This window comes from Aquarana catesbeiana, linkage group LG09 (genome assembly GCF_042186555.1).
Source record: "Aquarana catesbeiana isolate 2022-GZ linkage group LG09, ASM4218655v1, whole genome shotgun sequence".
Lineage (NCBI taxonomy): Eukaryota > Metazoa > Chordata > Amphibia > Anura > Ranidae > Aquarana > Aquarana catesbeiana.
Genome location: NC_133332.1, coordinates 168,142,254 through 168,165,556, shown reverse-complemented (window position 1 = coordinate 168,165,556; position 23,303 = coordinate 168,142,254). Strand labels below are relative to the sequence as shown.

At 42.5% G+C, this 23,303-nt stretch overlaps 2 protein-coding genes across 5 annotated transcripts in view; one reads left to right on the top strand and one right to left on the bottom strand.

Moving 5' to 3' along the window:
* COL4A6 (collagen type IV alpha 6 chain) overlaps positions 1 to 15,606 on the bottom strand; it is a 351,915-nt gene extending 336,309 nt beyond the window's left edge. For all 3 annotated transcript variants that reach the window (XM_073599382.1, XM_073599384.1, XM_073599383.1), the window contains exons 1-3: positions 15,486 to 15,606; positions 15,247 to 15,385; positions 15,113 to 15,167 (exon numbers count right to left, since the gene is read on the bottom strand). In XM_073599382.1, the coding sequence (XP_073455483.1) occupies positions 15,113 to 15,167; positions 15,247 to 15,257 (66 nt within the window). In that variant the 5' untranslated portion in view covers positions 15,258 to 15,385; positions 15,486 to 15,606. The remainder of the gene's footprint in view (positions 1 to 15,112; positions 15,168 to 15,246; positions 15,386 to 15,485) is intronic.
* Positions 15,607 to 17,068: 1,462 nt separating this feature from the next.
* The window catches only part of COL4A5 (collagen type IV alpha 5 chain), a 233,341-nt gene continuing 227,106 nt past the window's right edge, over positions 17,069 to 23,303 (top strand). For both annotated transcript variants that reach the window (XM_073599381.1, XM_073599380.1), the window contains exon 1: positions 17,069 to 17,571. In XM_073599381.1, coding sequence (XP_073455482.1) covers positions 17,503 to 17,571 — 69 coding nt within the window. In that variant the 5' untranslated portion in view covers positions 17,069 to 17,502. The remainder of the gene's footprint in view (positions 17,572 to 23,303) is intronic.

Here is a 23,303-nt window from a genome sequence, read left to right as displayed (position 1 = left end):
TGCAGTGAGATCCCTGACAGAAAACTGGCCATTGGATGTAGACATGGGCAATACTTCCTTTAGGCTCTCATCATGCTGTAAAAGCAGGGCTGAACTTACCATTAGACACAGTAGGCCTGTGCAATCAATTGGTAAAAACAGTGATAGACCGGAAAAGACAGCGTTTGTAAAGCAGAGCCTCTGAACCGCCGTGTGTACTGCTCAATTAAAGTCAATGGGATTTGGCTGACCTGCATTTGACGTACTTTCTAAACGCATGCCGAATGCAAGGCCACAATGCTCGTCATCATAAGTCTTATATGAAACTGAGACATTGGGGGTTATTTACTAAAGGAAAATCCACTTTGCACTGCAAGTGCACCCACCTGGAAGTAAAGTCGCTGTAGATCTGAGGGGGACATGCAAGGAAAATAAAAAACAACATTTTAGCTTGCACATGATTGGATGATAAAATCAGCAGAGCTTCCCCTCATTTCAGATCTACCCCTTAGATTGAGAGCGACTGCACTTTCAAGTGCACTTGCAGTGCAAAGTGGATTTGCCTTTTGTAAATAACCCCCATTGTATTTCTGTATCAAGGAAGGATGCATGATTCCACAGGGATAACAGGCACCTAATATATTTTCCCTATACTGTGCATTTAGGAAACACTGTCAACCTGGACATCAAGCTATACATTATGCGATTGGGGGGATTTACTAAAACTGAAGCACACAGCATCTGGTGCAGCTGTGCATAGTAACTAATCAGATTCTAACGTCAGCTTGTTTAATTAAGCTTTGACAATAAAACCCAGAAGCTGGTTGGTTACTATCACTGTGTGCTTCTGCTCCCCCCCCCTGTATGCTTTCCTGTCTTCCTTCTAACAGAATTTACCTGCCCTGAAGTGACTACCACGAATATATTACCTCTGTGTTGAAGTCATACCTGCTTCTTATAATTAAACATAATTATTTTTAAATATATGTTTAGAATGACACAGCCAAGTAGAAAACTGTTCCGACAAGTTAGTATGATTTCACCGTTTACATGCACTAAATACAACTAATAGTTAGCTGTACTTTTTTTTTTTACTTGAACTTAAACTGATTGTAAAGCCAATAAAAAAAAAATGTCATACTTGCCAGCTCTGTGCAATGATATTACACAGGGTGTTCCTAATCCTCCTCTTCTCGGGTTCCCCAATGGTGCTCTAGGCTCCTCCATTCCTTTGTATGCCCCCATAGCAAGCCACTTGCTATGGGTATGCACCTGCAGGCTTGCGAGTTACACTGCCTGCGTCCATAGACACAGACAGCATGACTCAGCCCTGCCCCACGGCTCCCTTTTCACAGGATTTGACTGACAGCAGCTGTAGCTAATGGCTCCCACTGCCTCAGCAAGACCTGTGAGAGTGTGTGTGTGTGTGGGGGGGGTATACTGCTACCTAAATGTGTTTTACCTTACTGAAGGGTATGCATTAAAGTGCTTGTAAACTCTTACATATACACAGTTAAGTGACTGGCCTCAGGTGATACTCAGAGATTAAACAAATCCTACTACAAAAGTTGCACCTGTCTAGCTACAATATTCTATTTTCCATATCTATCAAATTCCAGCATTTATAAAGCTTGTCTGAGCTGTCAGAAACACTCTGCAGAGCTCAGTGAAAAGAACTCTGACTGCTGATTGGAGGGAAGAGACATGCCTCCCTTAACACAGGAACAGAGCTGAGGCTGTCAATCAGGTGGAGGCCCCTCCCCTGTCATCATTATTCTCTTGGTGTCAGGAAAACTTGTCAAAAGAGATTCAGGCCGATAGCAGAGAAACATTTTAGCAAACAGAAATTACACTTAGTGCTCTTAATTGAGACAAGTACATGCTATGGGGTGGGATATACTTTGTTCATATTTCATGTCTGAGGTTTACAACCACTTTAATGTAAAAAATGTTTAGGCATTAGAACCACTTTAAGGATGATGAAGCTTAGACGGAGGTCAAATGCAAGTAAGAAAGAAGTCCCCTGCAGGCAAAACGCATCTGCCAATGATCTCTGAGCAATCTCTGATCTCAAACTGATCCCAAACTGATCTTAGGCCCCTTTCACACATGCGGACCGTATCTCCGTATTTCATCCATCCGTTTTCGGATGAAATACGGACATACATGCATCCCTATGGGATAGCGGGTGTCAGCGGATGTACATCCGCTAACACCCGATGTCGTCCGCCTCCGCTCTCGTCCGATTCTGCGGACGGAAGAAAATCCTATTTTTCTATCCGTCTGCAGAGCGGATCGGAGGAACACGGACAGACGGTCCGTGTTCCTCTGATCCCCCATAGGGGAGAGCGGAGATCTGACAGGGCGGTCCCTGCACAGTGTGCGGGTCCCGCCCTGTCATCTGCCTGCTCAGCTGGGGAAAGCGGAGCGATCCCCGCTGAGCAGCGGATAAACACGGGGCGGATCAACACGGATCCGTCCCGTGTGAAAGGGGCCTTATATGCAAGCAGAATACCCCTGCATTTGCACAAGCACAAAGCCTGTGGTAATGTGCCCTAAGGCCTCATTTAGAATAGTGCCATTTCAGATGCGACTTCAGTCGCATGACAATGCAAATCACAATTATTTCAATGGTGCCCGTTCACATCAATTCGGTGCAGCAATTTTTTGGGAAAGGCACATAGGCTACCTTAGGTGTGGTTGCAACAGGTTTTTTTTGACCCCCTAGACTTAAAAAAAAAGCAACAAAATGCGAAATGTCACACTACCTAATCACACTGAAAATCGGATCAAGCTATATCTGCACTAGTGTGAAGCTAGCCTAATTAATAAAGCTCTGATGCCTTAAAAATAATTTTTTAGTGCATTCATCCACAGCAAAATGAATTCTACTGCAGTCAGTCCCGCATAAGACTTTGGTTATTATGGGTTAGTGCATTTAAAAGGGAGCTCAAAAAATGTCCATGTCTTCTTACTTTCAGGAAAAAGATTTTTAAGACTGTCTCCCTCTGGTATCAGAATCACTTTAAGTGAAGCTGTATCTACCCATTGATTCTTAGCTATAGGTTCAATGAAGGACTTTGACCTTCATCCAAAATTACAAAGAGATTGGTACGGTAAATACCGGAGATGTGTGGGGAAATCCATCTGGCTTCTCGGTGAAGAATTACCGTATTTTAACCCAATCTCCACCTCTCAAGTTTTCGGGGGTATGCTCAAGGGCTGCAAATTTGATAAAACTGGTATCATGTTTATGTTTAAAGGCAATGGGGTTATTTACTAAAGGCATATCCACTTTGCACTACAAGTGCAAACTACAAGTACAAAGTGAACTTGAAATTGCACTGAAAGTGCACTTGGAAGTATGGCCGCTATTGTCCAGTATTGGAGGATACGGGTGCAGGTCACCTGTATTTACCTAAACAATCTCATTAATTCTTTGCTCTTGCTGGAGATCTCCGGAGTGAATGGTACCTCCATGAATATTCGCTTAATTGCCTACTTCTGGAAGGGTATCTTTACTATGCACATTAACGTGCATATTTGGCACCTCAGCCTTTTACTGTCCCTCTCCAAAATTAAGAAATGCATCCTACCTCTTAGCAGCTTGAGTCGCCTGCTTCCCATCATTGAAAATCAACCTTTCCTCCACGTATTCAAAAAGGGCTCCGATTTATTTTAAAATATGGCCGCGGAGACCCCGGTGACAGCTGCCAAAAATGAGCAGGTAGGGACCTGCTCTGGCTGGCCCATAGGGACTCGGATACCTTTTGGGCCTTGATTCTGTATTGAACTATACATACTATCCAGCTTATATTTGTGTTGCAATGAACCTGTACACAGAAAACAGAGCAAATAAATATTTAAACTGAACTGGAACTCCAGCCAAAACTTTTTTTTTTTTTTTTTTTTTTTTTTTTACATTTTGAATAGCATGTGGAATGTTAGAACCCCTATCTTTTCTTTCTGTATCACCACGCGAAAATATCAAAACTTACTTCCTGACCCAGTGACAGTTGTCCCAGTTACCTAAAATGTATGGTCATTCACAGTTAGTTTAGAGAGACCTGATATTGTTTTTAATAACTGGGACTTTAATCATACAAAAACATTAAAGTGTTTGTTAACCTAAAAAAAAAAAAAAAAAAAAAAAAAAGATCCTTTTCCCTTAAAGCATGTTATACAGCACAGTGCTTGTGCTGTGTCATTTGGCTTCTTCCATCACCTAAAAAACCTGGCTGATCCTGCCTGGCTATGCCTTCCCCCTGTAAACTGACCACTGTTTATAATGGCTGCTGAGCCCCGACACCATAGTCAGTTTACGTGCCTCTCTCATCTGCACCCCTCTCTCATAATTACTATAAAATCCTCCCATCCCCTCTGTAACATAACAATATGTGTCCCTGTGACTGTGTTATAGAAAAAATATGCCGATCTGTACCTATATTAGTGTCTCCTGGTGCTCAAGTGATTCCTCTGCTCTCTCTCCTCTCTTCCCCTCCTCCCCGGCTGACATCATCGGGATTGCTTGGCCCCACCCACTGGAGCTGTCAGCTGGGCAGAGGAGAGAGCCGAGGAGTCAGGTGAGCGCCAGGAGCTGCTCTGATATAGGTACAGATCGGCATATTTTTTATATAAGACAGGGACACATATTGTTATGTTACAGAGGGGATGGGAGGATTTTATAGTAGTGGCTTAACAACCACTTTAAGGGCACATGTTGACTGCCGTTCTTTTCAAACACGGAGCTCAAGTCACTAAAGAATATTTCATTAAATATTTGAATCAGGTGACACATTTTCTCCAATTATCTCATGAGAGGCTGAAAATGTCAATTCACTATCACCTCATGAGTTATCTACCTCACAAACCAAAAACATGAGGTAAAAACTCAATAAAACAGCATTAAAGTCAATATAAATGCATGAGTTAATTAAGTAGTGGTCCAGACAAGAGGTATTCAACCACTTCAATACTGGGCACTTATACACCTTCCTGCCCAGACCAATTTTCAGCTTTCAGCGCTGTCGCACTTTGAATGACAATTGCGCGGTCATGCTACCCTGTACCCAAACTGATTTTTTCTCATTTTGTTCTCACAAATAGAGCTTTCTTTTGCTGATATTTGATCACCTCTGGGATTTTTATTTTCTGCTAAACAAATAAAAAAAGACCGAGAATTTTGAAAAAAAAAATGTTTTTTTTTGTTTCTGTTACAAAACTTTGTAAATAAGTAAGTTCTCTCCTTCACTGATGGGCACTGATGAGGCTGCACTGATGGGCACTGATAAGTGGGAACCAATGAGGTGGCACTGATGGGCACAGATGATGGGCACTAATATGCGGCACTGATGGGGCACTGATAGGCGGCACTGATGGGCACTAATAGGTGGCACTGATATGCAGGACTGATGGGTACACATAGGTGGGACTGATGGGCACTGATAGGCAGCACGGATGGGTACTGATAGGCAGCACAGATGGGCACTGATAGGTGGCACGGATTGGCATTGATAGGTGGCACGGATGGACGTGGATGGGCACTGATAGGTGGCACTGATGTACACTAATGGATGGTACTGATGGATGCCAATCAGTGCCAAACAATAATGCCTGCCAATCAGTGATGCCCATTGTGGGCACTGATTGGCATCCATTGTGGGCACTGATTGGCATGCCTGGTGGTGACTAGTGGTGGCATCCATGGTGGTTCTGGTGGTGTCCCTGATGGTCCAGTGTGGGCATCCTCAGGGGGGCTGCGCTAAAAATCAATCAGCACAGACCCCCCCCCCCGTCAGAGGAGCAGCCGATCGGCTTTCCTCTACTCGCATCTGACAGATGCGAGTGAGGAAAAGCCAATCAACAGCTCTTCCTGTTTACACTGTGATCATCCATGATTGGACACGGCTCATCACGTGGTAAAGAGTCTCTGTCAGAGACTCTTTACCTAGATCGGTGTTGCGGTGTGTCAGACTGACACACTGCAACAACGATCGTCACGATGCGCATCCCCCGGGGGCGCGCAGCGGCTTGATATCCTGGCGACGTCATATGACGTCCGGTCAGGATATTGCAACCACTTTGCCGATGTCATATTGCTATATGACGGGCGACAAGTGGTTAAGGAGTGTAAAAATATAATAGCCAATTACTCAACCTTTTTGGATCAGTTTCTCAACAGTAATGCATAGCACCTAAATATGGAAAAACACAAAACCATAGCGGCTGATTTACTTCACTTCCTGTTTTGGCTCTGGGACAGGAAGTTAAGGCAAATCTCTCCAATGACAAAGCTGTCTTTTTTATTGGTGGAAAAATGGTATTTATATGTGCGTGTGATTTTTAAAACTATTTTCATTCAAGATTTGACATTTATAAAGATATTTTGTATTTACTTACTGTACTTGAACTTGCTTTTTATACACAACATGTGTCCTGTATAAGCAGCTTCCCTTTGACTGGTATTCTAGTCACATTTTTTCTTTTGTATTAATACATATGCTGCTGGGACCACACTGACTTAGTGAGCTTTCTTTTATCTTTGAAACAGTGGACACACAGACCCATCATGACACTTTAAAGTAAAACCTGTACTGAGAGAGATATGTAGCCTGGGATTACAGGTATCCTTGTGAATATTACACTTTTTCTGAAGGCTCATTCACGCTTGTGTTGGGATCTGCATTTTGCTGAACAAGAAAAACAGAGTTCTACGAAGAGGCACAGAGAAAACGATTGTTTTCTATGTGCCTTGTTGACTCTTGAATACAGTCCTCGGATGAGCTGCGGTGCAGAAATCTGGAGCATTTGAGTTGTCTTCGGTCCCACACACAAGCTCACCCACAGCTCCATCTCTCTGTGTTTCTACGCATTGCAGCTGAGCTGTGGAACATAGAAATGAATGAAATGTCACACTGTTCCATTTCAATAAAATTCAAAAATGATTTTAAAAGCACAAGGCACCACTGGCCAGAAGTAACAGATACTCTACCTAATTCTGTGTTTAACTGTGTATGGTGTTTAAAATACCCCTGGCTTTAATTTGAGTTACAGCCAGGCAACCAGTATTTTCAAAAGGAGAGCAGTGGAAGGTGGCACATTTCTCTCAGCACAGGTTTCCTGTTACCTAGCAATTAATAATATCAAACATTTCTCTGTTAAAATGATAGATTAGCTAGAACTGAGGCCCAAAAAAATACCTTAAGGGGCACAATAGCGCTATAACATATCCTGTAACTGGGAACTGGAGATCCAGAGCACCATAATGTCCTACTACAAGTACTGACTGTATCATGAGCAGCCTTGGTCAAGGTTGGCCTTCACCTCACCGGCAGATCTCCATGTATGTGACCACATTGGAACTGTAAACTGTGGTCGCTAACTCCTTCCTCCTCTATATCCCTCTGCCGGGGACAGCCCTGTGAAGGCCAGAACTTTAATTTAATTGTTGGGAGTGGCGCAGCACTTAGGATTAATCCACCTGCTCCTGGTAGTAAAATCAAAGTCCTCTCTCTGCCTCCAGCCCCCCTGCTGAACTGATGGGACCAAGCCCAGGGAAACTTTAATTGCTGGGACTATGGGAGTCACGAGCCTCTGGAATTTTTCGGCCTGCACTCAAAGGAAACTAATATCCCCTCTCTGCTCCCTGGAGTGTTTAAGGAGATGGTGCCCAGGCTCGTTCAGGAGTGCCGGCTTCCCCCCCTAAATGCAGCCCTGTGTCTATGGGAGCCTTTAGACTTTTTGCAAAGTCCCACAAATACCTGTTTCCCCTGTCATAAGTCCACCTAATGTGGCTTTCTGTGATAGGATGGCAACAATGCTGCACTGCTCTTGAATTTAGAGCAATGTTGCCACTCTCATGTAGGCTATGCTTGTTTGCTCTACAGTGGGATGCAAAACAGTTGTAGGGGGCATGGGTATTAGCACTGTCGCTCCAGCTTTACAAGCCTGTAGCTTGTCACTCATTGCCTGGGCACCCCCTAGCCCTGCCCACTGCTCTCTGTATTGACAGAACTGCCTCTGGTGCTGAAAATGTGAGCTGCAGCATCTTAAAGGGCAAATGCATGAGACACAAATGAAGGAGAATTTGGCTCAGTCAAGGGAGATAAGGGAAGTTTTTTGGTTTGGTTTCTGAGGCTTGTGCATTAGATAGAAACTGGATTTGCTAATTGTTTAGACTGTTATATGGGATCTTTTAGTTCTACTTTAATGCAGGCATGGGGGCGCCTCACCAATAGCTATGCTATTCCTTCACTATCTCCCACATCTCGTGTATCGCATTATTGTTCTTGCCTAATGTTTTGAACCTTAAAACATTTAAAAGCCAAATACTTTCTAAAAAGGAAATGCAAACTCATTAACATCACCATCAGCTAATGTCAACATCAAATATAGCCACTTTGTAGTAGCCAAAAAAAGATAGGTTTGTAGTATCCAGTACATTTAAGGTGATTATTAGCCATACATACATAAATATCTCATGACATACATAGTTACATAGTTAGTCAGGTTGGAAAAAGACACAAGTCCATCTAGTTCAACCATAAAAAAATATATGAATAAAATAAAAAATATCATACAATCCCATATACCCAATCCTATACCCACAGTTGATCCAGAGGAAGGCGGGAAAAAAAAACAGAAAAGCAGGATCCAATTTGCTACAGCAGGGGAAAAAATTCCTTCCTCATCCCCCGAGAGGAATTCGGATTTTCCCTGGATCAACTTTACCTATAAATGTCAGTACCCAGTTATATTATGTACATTTAGGAAAGTATCCAGGCCTTTCTTAAAGCAATCTACTGAGCTGGCCAGAACCACGTCTGGAGGGAGTCTATTCCACATTTTCACAGCTCTTACTGTGAAGAAACCTTTCTGTATTTGGAGATGAAATCTCTTTTCCTCTAGAGGTAAAGTGTGCCCCCTTGTCCTAAGTGTTGACCATAAAGTCAATAACTCAACAACAAGTTCACTATATGGACCCCTTATATATGTATACATGGTGACAAGGAGTGCTGATCGTTTCCTTGATGCTCATGATATACGTTTTGCTTGAGCTTTCAAGACTGTATAAGTGGATAGTGCCCATAAACATAAGATGCTTAATGTACAATGTAGATGGCAGACAATCTAATGTCACGTTTCAACCATGAGAACAGAAGCTGACCAACAGACTTCATGGCAGCAATCAATTGCACAGGTAGGATTTTTTGAGTACTGCTAATAATAAAGCGAAGCTCCACCCAAAAGGGGAAGTTCCGCTTTAAGCACTCCTAAAGAGGGAACAGGTACCTAGTTTTGACAAGTTCTCCTCCCCCCCCTCCCTCCTTGCAAACTTCTGGGACATCTCACAGGTCCCACAAGATTGCCCGACCAATGGGGAGGTGCTGTGCGTTTTACTCATGCGCAGTGCGCACCTGGTTGTGAAGCTGCAAGCTGTAACAGCTGGGTGCCCAAGCTTGCAATGCCAGCGCTGCGGGGAGGCGAGGCTTTTTGTAGCTTTTTTTGTAGCGAGGCTTTTTGCATCTTTTTGTAGCTGCTGACTTTTAATAAACACAAAAATGAGTGGAACTCCGCTGGTACCAGGTTAATCTACCAGCTTATCCAGTACAAGTATACATTTTTAGGCAAGCATTATTCTAACAGATGATTGTGTGACAGACTGATCTTCCTATTGCCATTTCTTGTCTTTGGGTACCTTTAAAGTGGTTCCGAAGTTAAAAAGTTTTTTGCATTAATGTAGTCTCTGCACTAAGGTAAAAAATGCCCCACTACTTGTTCTATCCACCCACTCCCTAAACATTCACCTGGCTCCTGTCATCGATCCAGTGCTATCTTGGCTGCTTGGTGTTCCCCTCATGTCCTGGTCTCGCAGGAGACACTGAGCACAATAGGAGCCATAGGCTGCTGAAGTCAAACTTCTGTGAAGAGGACCAGGGAATGCCTTACCAATTCTGTGTATGTGTCTTTGGATGCACATAGCTCGGCATGGGAGATCTCGTGCACCTCCAGGTGCCCCCTTAACAAACCAGTTTCTAAGGTGGCACCCACCTTAGAAACTGGTTTGTTAAGTGGACACCTGGAGGAGAGGGGAGTAGACAGCACAGGTGGGGGACTTGGAGAAGAGGAGGTAAGGGACCTTCCTGTGCAATATCAGTGCACAGAGCAGGTAAGTATAACATCTATTTTATTTGAACCAAAAAAAGTTATCCTTTAGTAACACTTTAATGTCCTAAGCGATAGGCAATAAAGCTAGTTTGACCTATTATCTATTCTTAATGTTGCGTTCTGGGATTTAAAAAAAATACCCTTACAATGGGTCACCCCCCGCACTGCAGGGGTTAACTGCTTATTAGGTCTAGATGTAGAGGACCAAGCTGTATTTTTGACTTGTACCTACAGGTAAACTTATAATAAGGCTTACCTGTATGTACAGTGAATATTTCATAAACTTGCACTGTTTAGGGGATATTTACACTGCATGCAGCCAGTGATGTCACCGGCACATGCGCTCTAAAGGGAAAGCATACCCATGTCTCCCCTGTAGAGCTCCGTGACTCAGGCGCGCATGCGGGGGAGTGAGATCATTGTGGCTCCACCAGCCGGCTCAAGCAGGCGAACCAGGAAAGAAGACACCACTGCGCTGGAGGGCTTCTTTCTAAGGTAAGTATTTCATAATGTGCTAGTATGCTATCCTTTACCTTGCAGGGGATTTAAAAAAAAAAAAAAGTGTAGTTTAATCCGGCAGGCTTCCACAGCTTACTTATTTTCTCTGTCTCTTTGGGTTGTGGGCAGGCTCTCATTGCCCTCATATAAAATGCAAATCTGCTTGATTCTGCATTGTAAAGCTGGCTATAAATGGATTGAAATTTAGTCAGTTCAGCAGGTACAAGCCAAATTTCGACCCACCTATTCTGTTTGACAGAAGTCAATTGTTAGATGGGAATGTTGAAAAACTTTTGTCGATCAATGGCTGCAGCCACTGATCTGTGTATTCTGACAGCAGAGAGTTCCAATGTCAGAATATAATGTACCAGTGTGGATGGAGGAATCTGTTTGTTCTTTTCTATATACAGCTTTAGAGATGATCTCTGTTGGCCGGAGCGCAAAAGAGAAGAAGCTTTAGGGACCAGTCACAACAGCATGGTGGAAGCATGCCAAGTGAAGATTACGGTACATATTAGTTTATTCCTCTACCCTCACAATTAATGAGCATTTAATCCCTTGCAGTGGTGGTGGGGGGAGAATGTCATCCTACAACCCCTATGTCATTAATGTGTCCTATAGGGGTTTATTTACTAAAGCTGGAGAGTGCAAAATCAGGCTCACTTTTACATAGAAACCAATCAGCTTTCAACCTCAGCCTGTCCAATTAAAGTGATTGTAAAGCTTCAAGTTTTTTTTTTTTTTAAATTAACCCCCCTGGCGGTATTCCTGAGTCTGAGTTCAATACCAAAAGCGGTATTCCCGAGCCAGACTCGGGATTGCATCGCAGGATCCAGGAAGAGTTTACTTACCTTGTCCCCTGGATCCTGCGATGTCTCCCCGCTGTCATTGGAGAGCCGCTGTGTCTCGCTCGATTCACAGTGCCGAGCTCTGTTCCCTGCGAGTGTTGCGACGCACGGGGACGGAGTTCGGCGGCAAATTCAAAAAGTAAAACACACAGTACAGATACAGTATACTGTAATCTTACAGATTACAGTACTGTATCAAATAATTACACATCCCCTTTGTCCCTAGTGGTCTGTCCAGTGTCCTGCATGCAGTTTTATATTATAAAAACTGCTCTTTCTGCCTGGAAACTGGGGATTGTCCATAGCAACCAAAACTGTCCCTTTACATCAAAAGTAGCTTTAGACCAGCTAGAAAACAGTGATAATAAATTAGAATCACTCGCAGAATTGAGCGATAGTGATTTGTGGGGAAATCCGTCATCAAACACTAAAAGTAACGAAAGCGACAATTCTGCAACTGAGCAAATTTCATTGTTTTTGATTTGATTACATTATTGAATAATTTTTATTATTATTATATTATTATTTGTTATAATTATTTATAGTTATTTATTATATTATAATTTTTTATTTCGTTTTTCAAACTTTATCATACCCGGGATGTCTACTAGACTCTTGTTTGGACAGATTTAAGTGAATTATTCCTAAGAATTACAGGCCTACAATATAAAACGCCAAATTTCTGTGCAAAATAATTGTACCGCTTTCAGCACCTAAAATCTGAAATAATCATACCGCCAGGGAGGATAACAAACATGTCATACTTACCTCCACTGTGCAGTTCAATTTGCACAGAGTGGCCCCGATCATCCTCTTCTGGAGTCCCCTGGAGGCGCTGGTAGCTCCTCCCCGCATCGTATAACCCCCTAGGAGAAGCTCTCTCCCGGGGGGTTACCTTGAGGGCACGCTCCCGAGTCCAGCATTTGCGTTCATAGATGCAGAATGCTGGACTCAGCCCCGCCCCCCGACGCTGCATCATTGGATTTGATTGACAGCAGCGGGATCCAATGGCTGTGCTGCTATCAATCTATCCAATCAAGAGCCGAGAACCCTGGGCAGAGGAAGAGCACGTCTCCACCGTTTGAAATTCCAGGGTAAGTAAAACGGGGGGCTGGGGGGGCCGGTCACTGCCAGGTATTTTTTCACCTTAATACATTGGATGCATTATGGTGAAAAAACACAAGGGCTTACAACCCCTTTAAGCTTTGACAATAAAACCTGAAACCTGATAGGTTTCTAAACAGAATTGAGACTGATTTTGCACTCTCCAGCTTTAGTAAATAAATCCCATAGTGACATAGGGGTTAGAGGTCAGAACCAGAGCGCACAACAGGGGGCAGAGACAACCAACACTCCAACAAGTGTCAAATGCTGCAGAGTTGAATAGTGTGAAGTTGGATTGTGGTGCTCAGATGCAGTGTAGTTCTGCTTTAAGAAAATGCACGCAACATGCATGATGAGACCTGTGCCATAGAAAGTGGCACAATACATATTTTCTGTATTTTCATACAGTTCAAGCAGCATTTTTTATTGCATTCTGACAAAAAGCTGTCTACCATAAAGATAAATAGAGCTATGTGTAAACAAAAATGAGAATAGCACCATACATGGATTTTATATAGATCTTAATACGGGACACACCCTCTCTACCTTTTGATAATGTGTCAAAAACATGTAAAAGTGATTTCTTATGCATTTAAAATGCATTAGCATTAGGCCAGCCCTGAAGCCTGACAAGCTTGGAAATAAATAAAAATCCCAATATTCTGAGATTAAATTTATTACTGCAAAGTCAGTTCTATAAATGTTCCACTAACAGCTTATTTGCCTTATTAAAACAACCCCTATAGGTCTAAAAGGCAATATACTGTATATTTGTGTGTGTGTATAAGAGAAAAAGTAGTGTTGCAGTCTTAAAACCACTTTGTCTTATACAAGCACACACAAATATACAGTATCTTGCCTTTTAGACCTATAGGGGTTGTTTTACTAAGGCAAATAAGCTGTTCACTTTACAAGGAAATTGCACCTTGCAAGGTAATATGCCCCAAAACTTAGTAAATCCCACTTTGCAAAGAATACCCAATCACGTTCAAGAAAAAAAAAACAGCATCTTTGCTTGCTCATGATTGGATGATGGAAGTCAGTAAAGCTTCACCTTATAATAATATTATTAATTATTTATTATTTCAGGTACTTATATAGCGCCGTCAATTTACGCAGCGCTTTACATATACATTCTACATTCACATCAGTCCCTACCCTCAAGGAGCTTACAATCTAAGGTCCCTAACTCACATTCATACACTAGGGCCAATTTAGACAGAAGCCAATTAACCTACCAGCATGTCTTTGGAGTGTGGCAGGAAACCAGAGTACCCGGAGGAAACCCACGCAGGCACAGGGAGAACATACAAACTCCAGGATTCACTAAACTCTGGGGAAAATACCCGTGCAAAGTGCAACTTTCCTTCCAAAGTGAACAGTTTATATGCTTTTAGTAAACCAACCCCGTAGTCTCAAGCTGAATTATTATTAAAAAGATAATATACATGTCAGCATTCATAATAACTGTTGTGATTATCCTATATAGAGCTAGTAAGTGGAAACACAAGAAGATGCATGCCCCGAAGACCAGTGTACAGTTGCTTGCCTTAGAAAGCAGTTTCTCATGTAATATTTCTAGCAAAGTAACCTAGATTAACAAATGATGTCAAACATACATCACATTGTGTTCAGTTTGCCCACATCTATATTTCAACAGCACAGCTTGGACCCAAGGTCAATATTTAGGAAGCTCCGGCCCCTCCAGAGCTGCCACTAGACTAAGATCTTTGTACTGGGCACTTGTAACTGAACACAGCAAGGTGCTGCTCCCTGTATTACCGCTCTGTAACATTGTAAATTAACAAACAAATAAATGCTATGATACAAAACTGGCATCCTAAAAGATACATACGTAGCAAGATCTGACATTCAGTTATTTACATAGTATGTGGATTATATTCTTGCTCATAAGACCTATAATATATCAATCATACATCAGATTGTTCCAAAGAAGACTATGCTGCAATAAGTCAATAAAGGTAGAAATAAAGGTATAACTAAAGGTATAAATAAAGGTAGCGCTTTTTTTTTAGTTTATGACATTAACCCTTTACATCCCATAAGTCATCACTGCAATCATGCAGAATGTAACCTTACAGTAGCAGGAGCAGTATAAATGTTCATTTGGTTATACAAGTAGATGAATAAAGTCCAATCTAAACTTCAGATGTGTTATATAAGGAAGATTGGATGCAAGAGAAAGTATTCTCAATACTGACACTCTAGATAACTCATTTTTAGGACTAGGCATTGTATATAGTATATATATCACACATGATGTAATGATCACTATAGAGAATGTACAACACAAATGTCATCACCTAAATATTTACCATACCATGTTTTATTACTAAGTATAATTAGAAAAGATATATAGGACACTACTTTGACATGCAGGAATACACTTTACTAAACAAAAGTAATTAAGAGGAAACAAAAATAAAGGAAACAAATCCTCGATCGATTTCTGGAAAGAAAGAAATCTCCATCTGTATCCACCTCCGTGCACTTACCGCTTGTACCGGGTCGGCAGCGAAGCAGACAGCGAGAAGCAGCAGTAGAGTCAGCCTGCAAGGCACAGACATTCCAAAGTTACACTTTATTCTCCAGGAATCGGCCGATCGGCCCCCAGACTCTGCCAACTTACCGTGTGATCATCTCCGTGCAATGTGTCCCCCCTGCGATCCTCTGAAGTCACAGTGGTCTGTCCCGCTGGCTCATTGAAGGCTTCCGCTCCGAGCAAGGCGAACAAAGTTTAGGAGGGGTGTCCGGGAGGAGGGGGGGAGCTGGAACAAAGAAAAGGGGACAGCTCGTTAGACTGCAGCCGGGGGAAAGATCTAGGAGGGGAGAGGAAGAAAGTGCTGGAGGTCGGAGTGCTGCGACTACCTGCATACACTTCCCTGCCCGATCCTGGAGGACCTATCCTTCCATGGACGGCACAGCCTGCACACACTAGGCATGGAGGAGAGGGGCGGGGCCAACGCCTGTCAATCACTGGCCCTCTCTGGCTGATCACAGTGCACTGTTCTGGGACAGGATGCTCACATCACTCTCTACCTATAATATTCATCTGTCAGTGTGTGATTCACATGTGTGCATGATTATTTAGAACCGATCATCTTTGTCCTGCAGAGTTTCATCATTTCTGGTTGTCAATAGGGATTCTTGCAATGATCATGATTTGTTTTGTGTTACTTTTCAAATATATATTTGTCCCCTCTCCTAACATGATAAGTATATATCAATCCTGATCCTCCATCACTTTCTGTCTGTCATTAGGGATCCTTGCAATGATCATGACTTCTTTTGTGTTTTATATAATATATATTCCCTTTCCCAACATGAAAGGATGCATCATTCCCATTATGTATTAGTAGAAGAATGTATCACTCCTGATCCTGTAATAGTCAGTAGGCATCCTTGCAATGATCATGATTTGTTTTGTGCTTTAAAATATATATATCCCCTTTCCCACCAAGATAAGAATGTATTACTCCGAACCCTCTATCACTTTCTGTTTATCAGTAGGGATCCTTGCTATGATCATGACTTCTTTTGTGTTTTATATAATATTTATTCCCGTTCCCAACATGATAAGGATGCATCATTCCTAACATGTATTAGTAGAAGAATGTATCACTCCTGTATCAGTCAGTAGGGATCCTTGCAATGATCATGATTTGTCTTGTGTTTTATATAATACATGTCTCCTTTCCTACCATGATAGGGATGTATTACTTCTGATCCTGTTTATCAGTAGGGATCCTTGCATTAATCATGACTTGTCTTGTGTTTTACATATGTCATTTTCCCTAATATGATGAAGGGATGGATCCCTCCTGATCCTCTATCGCTATCTTGTTTATCAGTAGGGATCCTTGCAAAGATCATGACTTGTCTTATGTGTTATATATGTCCCTTTCCCTATACATGATAAGGGTATTGATCCCTCCTGATCCTGTATTTGTTTATCAGTAGGGATCCTTGCAATGATCATCATGACTTGTCTTGTTCTTTTATATATGTCCCTTTTCCTATACATGCTAAGGGGATGGATCCCTCCTGATCCTGTATCTGTTTATCAGTAGGGATCATTGCAATGATCATTATGACTTGTCTTATTTTTTTATATATGTCCCTTTCCCTATACATGCTAAGGGGATGGATCCCTCCTGATCCAGCAAGTGATGCAAAGTTGTAAAAGTAGAGCAGACCATCCCATGTGATCAGCAACCCCCCCCCCCCTCAGAGAGCCCACATGATCGACACGATTATTTATTCAACAGAAAGGTCTTAATTGCTGTGTAAAGGACAAATATTAGTTTTCAATTACAGGGTAAAGCGAGCCGGTGTTCCCTCCGCAGACAAATAAGTTCCTGGGATGCCATGAAGTCTCTTTATTAGGCAGGGGGGCGGGAGTGGGTGTTGGGGGTGGGTGGGGAGTTGCGGGAGGAGGGGGTCACTATCGGCAGCAAAAAAAAAAAATCTTCATTAATTTTGAGAAAAGGAAAGAGAGGGAGGCCAGCTGTATGAGAGAGAGAGAGCAGCTTATTGCATGAGCCGGGGGAGCAGTGCAGGCGGAAGGATAAGCCGGTGATCCGCCGTGTATTGGGGAGAGTGCGGAGCAGTTGGCAGGTCTGTGTTGGAGGTGTCGGGTGGCCCCGTGCCCTCTCCCCGTGCCCTCTCCCCGTGCTCTCTCCCCGTGCCCTCTCCCCGTGCTCTCTCCCCGTGCTCTCTCCCTGTGCCCTCTCCCTCCTCTCCCTGTGCCCTCTCCCCCTCCCCCGGGACTTGCTGCATCCTCTCCCCAGAATATGTCAGCTCCTCATCCTGAGCCTTGTATGTGGAGTCGGTTCTAAGTCCCTGGTGCTAAGTCCCTGGTGCTAAGTCCTTGGTGCTGTGAAGAATGAGGTTGCCCGGTGTCGGGGTCCTGGCTGTGCTGCTGGTGTGTTGGGTGCACCATTCAGAGTGTGCGGTAAGTCCAATTTCTTCTTCTTTCCTCACATTACTAGGAGTCAGGGGGCTGAGCAAAGCCTCTTCTTTTTCTTTTATTTATAAACCTTGTAATTCAACCCCTCAAAGCTTTCTCCTGTTTTATAAATAGTGACCTCAGCATGACAAGAGCAAAGGCAAAGGGCTATTCCTGGTAGTCTAGGGGCAATGGCACAATTGGCCCATGCCTGCTCCTTTATTTGGGGCCATTGTTTCTAGAAATTGGGCTATTTATGTCTTTTTTAGGACCACATGCTGACAGCTCTCACCAGTCACCATTCACTAGTAGAGTTGGCTGCTGGATTAGTTGCCTTCCCCCCTGACCCTGCTTCCTGGGAAAGTCCAAGAGATTTCGCCTTTCTTCCAGGTGTCATGGGTGGGGACTTGCACTTTTTAAAATCCTTCCCCTGAGATGGCGTAGGAATCAGTGACCCCAGGGCATGTATACAGTGTGTGTCCCCGTTTTGTCTTGTAACTCCCCAGGTCAAAGAAGAGATCAGGACAGCCCATTTATAAGAGAAGAGGTGACCAATTCTATACATGTCCTTTTTTTAAAAAAAAAATATTAATGTTTTCATTGAAGGTTTTTCCTTCCTCCACTATCACCCTCCCAGCTCCCTCTTCCAATCTTCCTAAAAACTTTTTATCCAACAAAACAGCAGATAATGCCGTCAATATTCACACTATCACCTACAATAAGCATTGTAACCCCTTGATCTGTCTGGAGATGCCTCTATGTATTATAGATCTACAACCTTTAGTCTGTGCTCCTACCACTTCCGTGACATCCTTTATGAGGACTAAATGATTCCCCTATTACAAGCTGTCTGCAAGCAAAATCACTTCTTATACTTTACATTATCTGTCTATTATCACTAATAAATGCCTGGGACAGACTAAGCAATGTCTCTAATGCTTTCCCACTTCAAAGGTGGTTATGTGCCAGCATAGTTGAATGTTAGAGATGCATACATTGATAGTATATGTAATCAGAGGATTGTCTGAGAACAGTGTGGTTACATATCATTCAGACCATCTTACATGATAAGTGCCATAGTCACAGAAAAGTCAGGCTTGTGTACAGGGGAGTCTTCCTGCACTCAGGACTATCTTATCTACCCTACCTTGATTTGGTTTTAAGGAAGGAAATTGCAGGAGGAGGAGACTCTAGTTGTGGTACTGCTCACAGAACAGCTGAAAGGCTGCACGGCACAGCAGGTTAGGCCTCTAAATGCCACAGGGAAGCATCCTGGAGCAGTTCTGACATGCTGGAAAGATACAAGAAGTATCACAGATGCAAGCCACATAGCACAGGCCATGTTTTACCCCAGTGGAATCCATGCTGTGTACTTCTGTACATGTATGATGTGTATTTCTGCAGCGATCTGTCATTCCTGTATGGCCAGGGTCCATCCTAATGCTAGCCATACATGTAGCAGTTTGTAGGCAGTTGCAACCAGCTTTTAAATGCAAAAATACCCAAACAGATTAAGGCAACATACCGCCAAACACTTCAACTTACCACCAACCACTTCTGATAAAAAACTATAGGCTTGACCCACAAAAGGATAATAAACCGTTTTGCAAAAAGTTGCATTTTGCAAGGAAATTACCCCCCTGGAGCTTAGTGAATGAGCTGAACCTCTGCTGAGTTCCATCAGCCAATCATATGCAAGCAAAAACATTTTTTATTTTCCTTGCACGTGATTGGTTATTCGTTGCAAAGTAAAACTTCACCACATTCAGACTCTGGGGCAAATGCCTTTGCAAAATGCACTTTCTCTTGTAAAATGAAGAGCCTATTTGCCTTTAGTAAGTCAACCCCTATGAAATAAATAAAACCGTTGGTGGTAGGTTACCTCAATATGTTTGATTGTTTTTGCTGTTGAAAAGTGTCTGATATTGCTTGAATATTGCTGGGTGTTTGGCCAGCATAAGGTTAGCTTTGAGGTTTAATTGAATGCAGTAATATATCCTAAAGCATCATTCATAGGGTAGCATACATCAGGGAACTGAGCACTTGTTGAGTGCGGATCAGATGTTTGAATGACTCTTTTGCCATAGATGTACCTGTTTACTAGAGAGTGAAGGTTGGGCATAGAGTGAAGGTTGACATGGGCACAGCACAATGTTAAGATGTTCGTATGGCTATGTAACTTTATAGAGTGGTCTTACGTGGGCAGACATCTTACTTACTGAACATGTTGGGTGGTAAGACATCTCCCAGTCCTCAAATAAGCTGTGTGCCACTGGAATCCACCATGACCTTGTTTCTGAATCAGTTGATGGACGTTAGTCATACACACACACATACACACACACACACACACACACACGAAAACATTTTTTTTCTGGTTTTCATTGAGAAGATAGTGATTGACTGTTGGTTACAAAAAGATTTTCCAATGTGACAAATGGATGCAATTGTGACTGCACCTGTACATGACCAAATGGTTACATGACATGCTCAGTCAAATCAGTTGCATTTATAGATATAGCCTGGGCATGAAAAACATAATCCAATCCATAGCTGACCATTTGTTTGGGCAGGGCAGGGTCTCCAATCTGTGGCCCGTGGGTCGGATGTGGCCCTTTGCTTGCCTTTATTCGGCCCTTGGGGCACTATTCCTTCCACTGACACCAAAATGAGGTGCTATTCCTCCCACTAATATTAGAGATGGGGAACTAATTTGCCCACTGACACCAATAATGAGGCACTGTTCCTCCCACTGACACCAATCTTGAGGCACTATACCTCCCACTGACACCAAAGATGGGGAACTATTCCTTCCACTGGCAACAATAATGTACATTTTGTTTACTCCCACTGACCACCACGCCTATTGTTTACTCCTACCGATGCCAGGGCATTTTCTACTCCCACTGGTCATAGTTTGGCCCCTCCAAAGTTATGAAAAAATTGGCCCTTTGTTTAGAAAATTTAGAGACACCTGTGCTTGGGGATCTTGTGTTCCACAAACATAGTAGTTTGTCCATATCAAACAGTAATTTATATCAGCGTATGGCACATTTCTGGTGTCCATATACATACAAATCTTTTGCTCAGTATAATGAATGACCCACTATCTGCCCTCTAAAACTATGCTCCAGCTCTAACAGAGGTTACTTATTTACTGAGTCTTGGGTTAGGTTTTCACACATGATTACCCAGTCATACATGTTTCAGATTTACCACAGTTCGTTTTTGGAAGCGTAAAGACTAATAGGGCTGATTTACTAACAATAAATAGGCTGTTCACTTTGCAAGGGAATTTGCCCCAGAGCTTAGTGAAGGAGGTGAACCTGCTGACTTCCATCATCCAATGATGATGTGCAAGTAAAAATGCAGTTTTTTGTTTATTCTTTCCTTGCATGTGATTGGGTATTTGTTGCAAAGTGTAACCTCACCATATTCACCAAGCCCTGGGTCAAATTCCCTTGCAGAGTGAACAGCCTTTTTGCCTTTAGCAAATTAACCCCGAAATACTTTTCAACTGGATGTTCACTGAGCTTATTAAAAAAGGGGCGACTGTGTTCGTTTTGAATACCAAATTATTAGATGAGATATTTGTTTTCTATTTTGACAAAAAAACAAATTTTGCTTGGTGTTTCTTGTATATTTTTTTCACAAGAATAGGTGTTTCTGGTATATTGCTAAAACTTTTTGACCAAGGCCAAAACTAGCACAATTCTACTACCCTGCAAATTCCAGGGAAATTAACACTTTATATTCATAATTCAGACAAATATTTCCACAGTCCTCTATCATATTTAGTTTTCTAATAAAAACACCAGCTTGTGTGTCAGTTAAAAGCACACCCAGTTTGTGCATCTTCTTCCTCTAATATAGTGAACACAAGGGGACCGGTAGTAATTTGATGACATTATTTTTTTAAGTAGCTCATAGAGCAGCAGATTTCATTATATGTTCCCTGTATTGCTTTGGAACTGCGCTTATGTTATCCATCACAAATGTATAAAGCTGAATTTTATTAAATACATCCAGCAAAATGTAGCTCTGTCTATGAATTCAGAGAGTTTCCTGGGTTTGGAGTATTTCTTGTTGGTAATGAAATAGTGAGAAAATAATAACTTTATAGAACTATACTTAGGGATGTTAGCGCTGTTATTAGAGCCTCGATTGCATTTCCATGTTCTGTGTACTGTAGGAGACCAGATATGTGGGGTTTAGTAACACTTTAAACCAATGCTGATGTTTCATTTAGTAGTCTTTCAAATACACTATATTAAAACAGCTTGATCGCATAAAGTTGATTTATTAAAGGCAAATCAGTTGTTCACTTTGCAAAGGAATTTTTCCTAAGCTTGGTGAATGAGGTGAAGATTTGCTGACTTCTTTCATCTTATCATGTGCAAGCAAAAATACAGATTTGTTTTTTTTTTTTATTTTCCTTGCACATGATTGGGTATTTGCAAATGTGAATTTCCACCCCATTCACTAAACTAAGGGAAAAGTCCCCATGCAAAGTGAAAATTCCTTTGCAAATGAGCGAACAGTCTATTAGCTCTCAGTAAATCAACCCTTATATATTCCATTTATCCACTGGCACTATTGCCTACAACAGCCCATGACTCAGTATATTGGTGGATTTAATGTATACTAGCAAAAGGGCAAGGTTGGTTATATTCTGAAAAATCCTAAGTTTTAGGAGGCAGTATGTGCAGGAGAGGAGTATGTGCAGGAGTGCAATGTGTAGGGTATGACAGCAGGCAGTATGTGCAAAATATGAGTGTGGAGGGTCTGACATGGGAACAGTATGTAGTGAAGTGATGTGTGGAGGGTATGACATTGTGCAGTAGCTCTGCATTGTGCATGGCTTAGCTGTGTCTGACAGGCATTTTGTAGTGGCAGAACCTGCTGTCATAGCAGCTTGTGGAGTGGGCAGAGCAGTGACTTGTGGGGAGCACCAAGTAATGCTCCCTGGAGCTATAGGAGACAGCCTTAAGCAGGCCATAGATTATGCAATTTTTCTTTCCTGCAACCCATGTTTGCAGTAAAGAAAATTGCTCGATCCTGCCAGCAACATAGTCAGTGTTGATGATGGGGTAATCCCTCCCGGTGAGCTATGGTATTCTCCCCGTGGAGGGAAATCACGCACTAGCAGTGATTACTGCTAGTGCCTATTGCTGGCAAAAATCGTATAGTAAAAATCTGAGATACTGGTATACCAATGGATCAACTTGGGTACAATCAGCTTGCTCATAGTTGGATCGAATCTCGGACGGTCCCTGCTGAACCGGCCAAGATTTGATTCATCTATGGCTAGCTTTACGGATGCCAGGAAGCCCAGCAGCAAGCTGCCCTTATAAAAGAGAAGTACATAAATTTAAAAAATAAACATGCATACTTACTTCAATGGCTGCAGCATCGGTCTGATGCGGCAGATGTCCCCCACCGGCTTTACACCAAGAACTGAACGATCAAAGACAGCTGATAGCTCAGTTCTTGGGTCCTCTCCACACTGTCAGTCACCACTCTGTCCCTCCTGCGTTTACTAAAGCACTTGACTGAGGATGGTGTGGGAGTGGCTGGTCAGCTGCTGGACAGAGATCTTGGTGGATCCCAACATTATTGTTGGGATCCCTGCATAGCCTGGACCAGCTCTGTGATGTCACAATCTGGGTCACAGGAGATTAGAAATAAGTGTACTCCTGTGACCCACAGCAGAAATTTGCTAAAAGAGCATTGGCCAT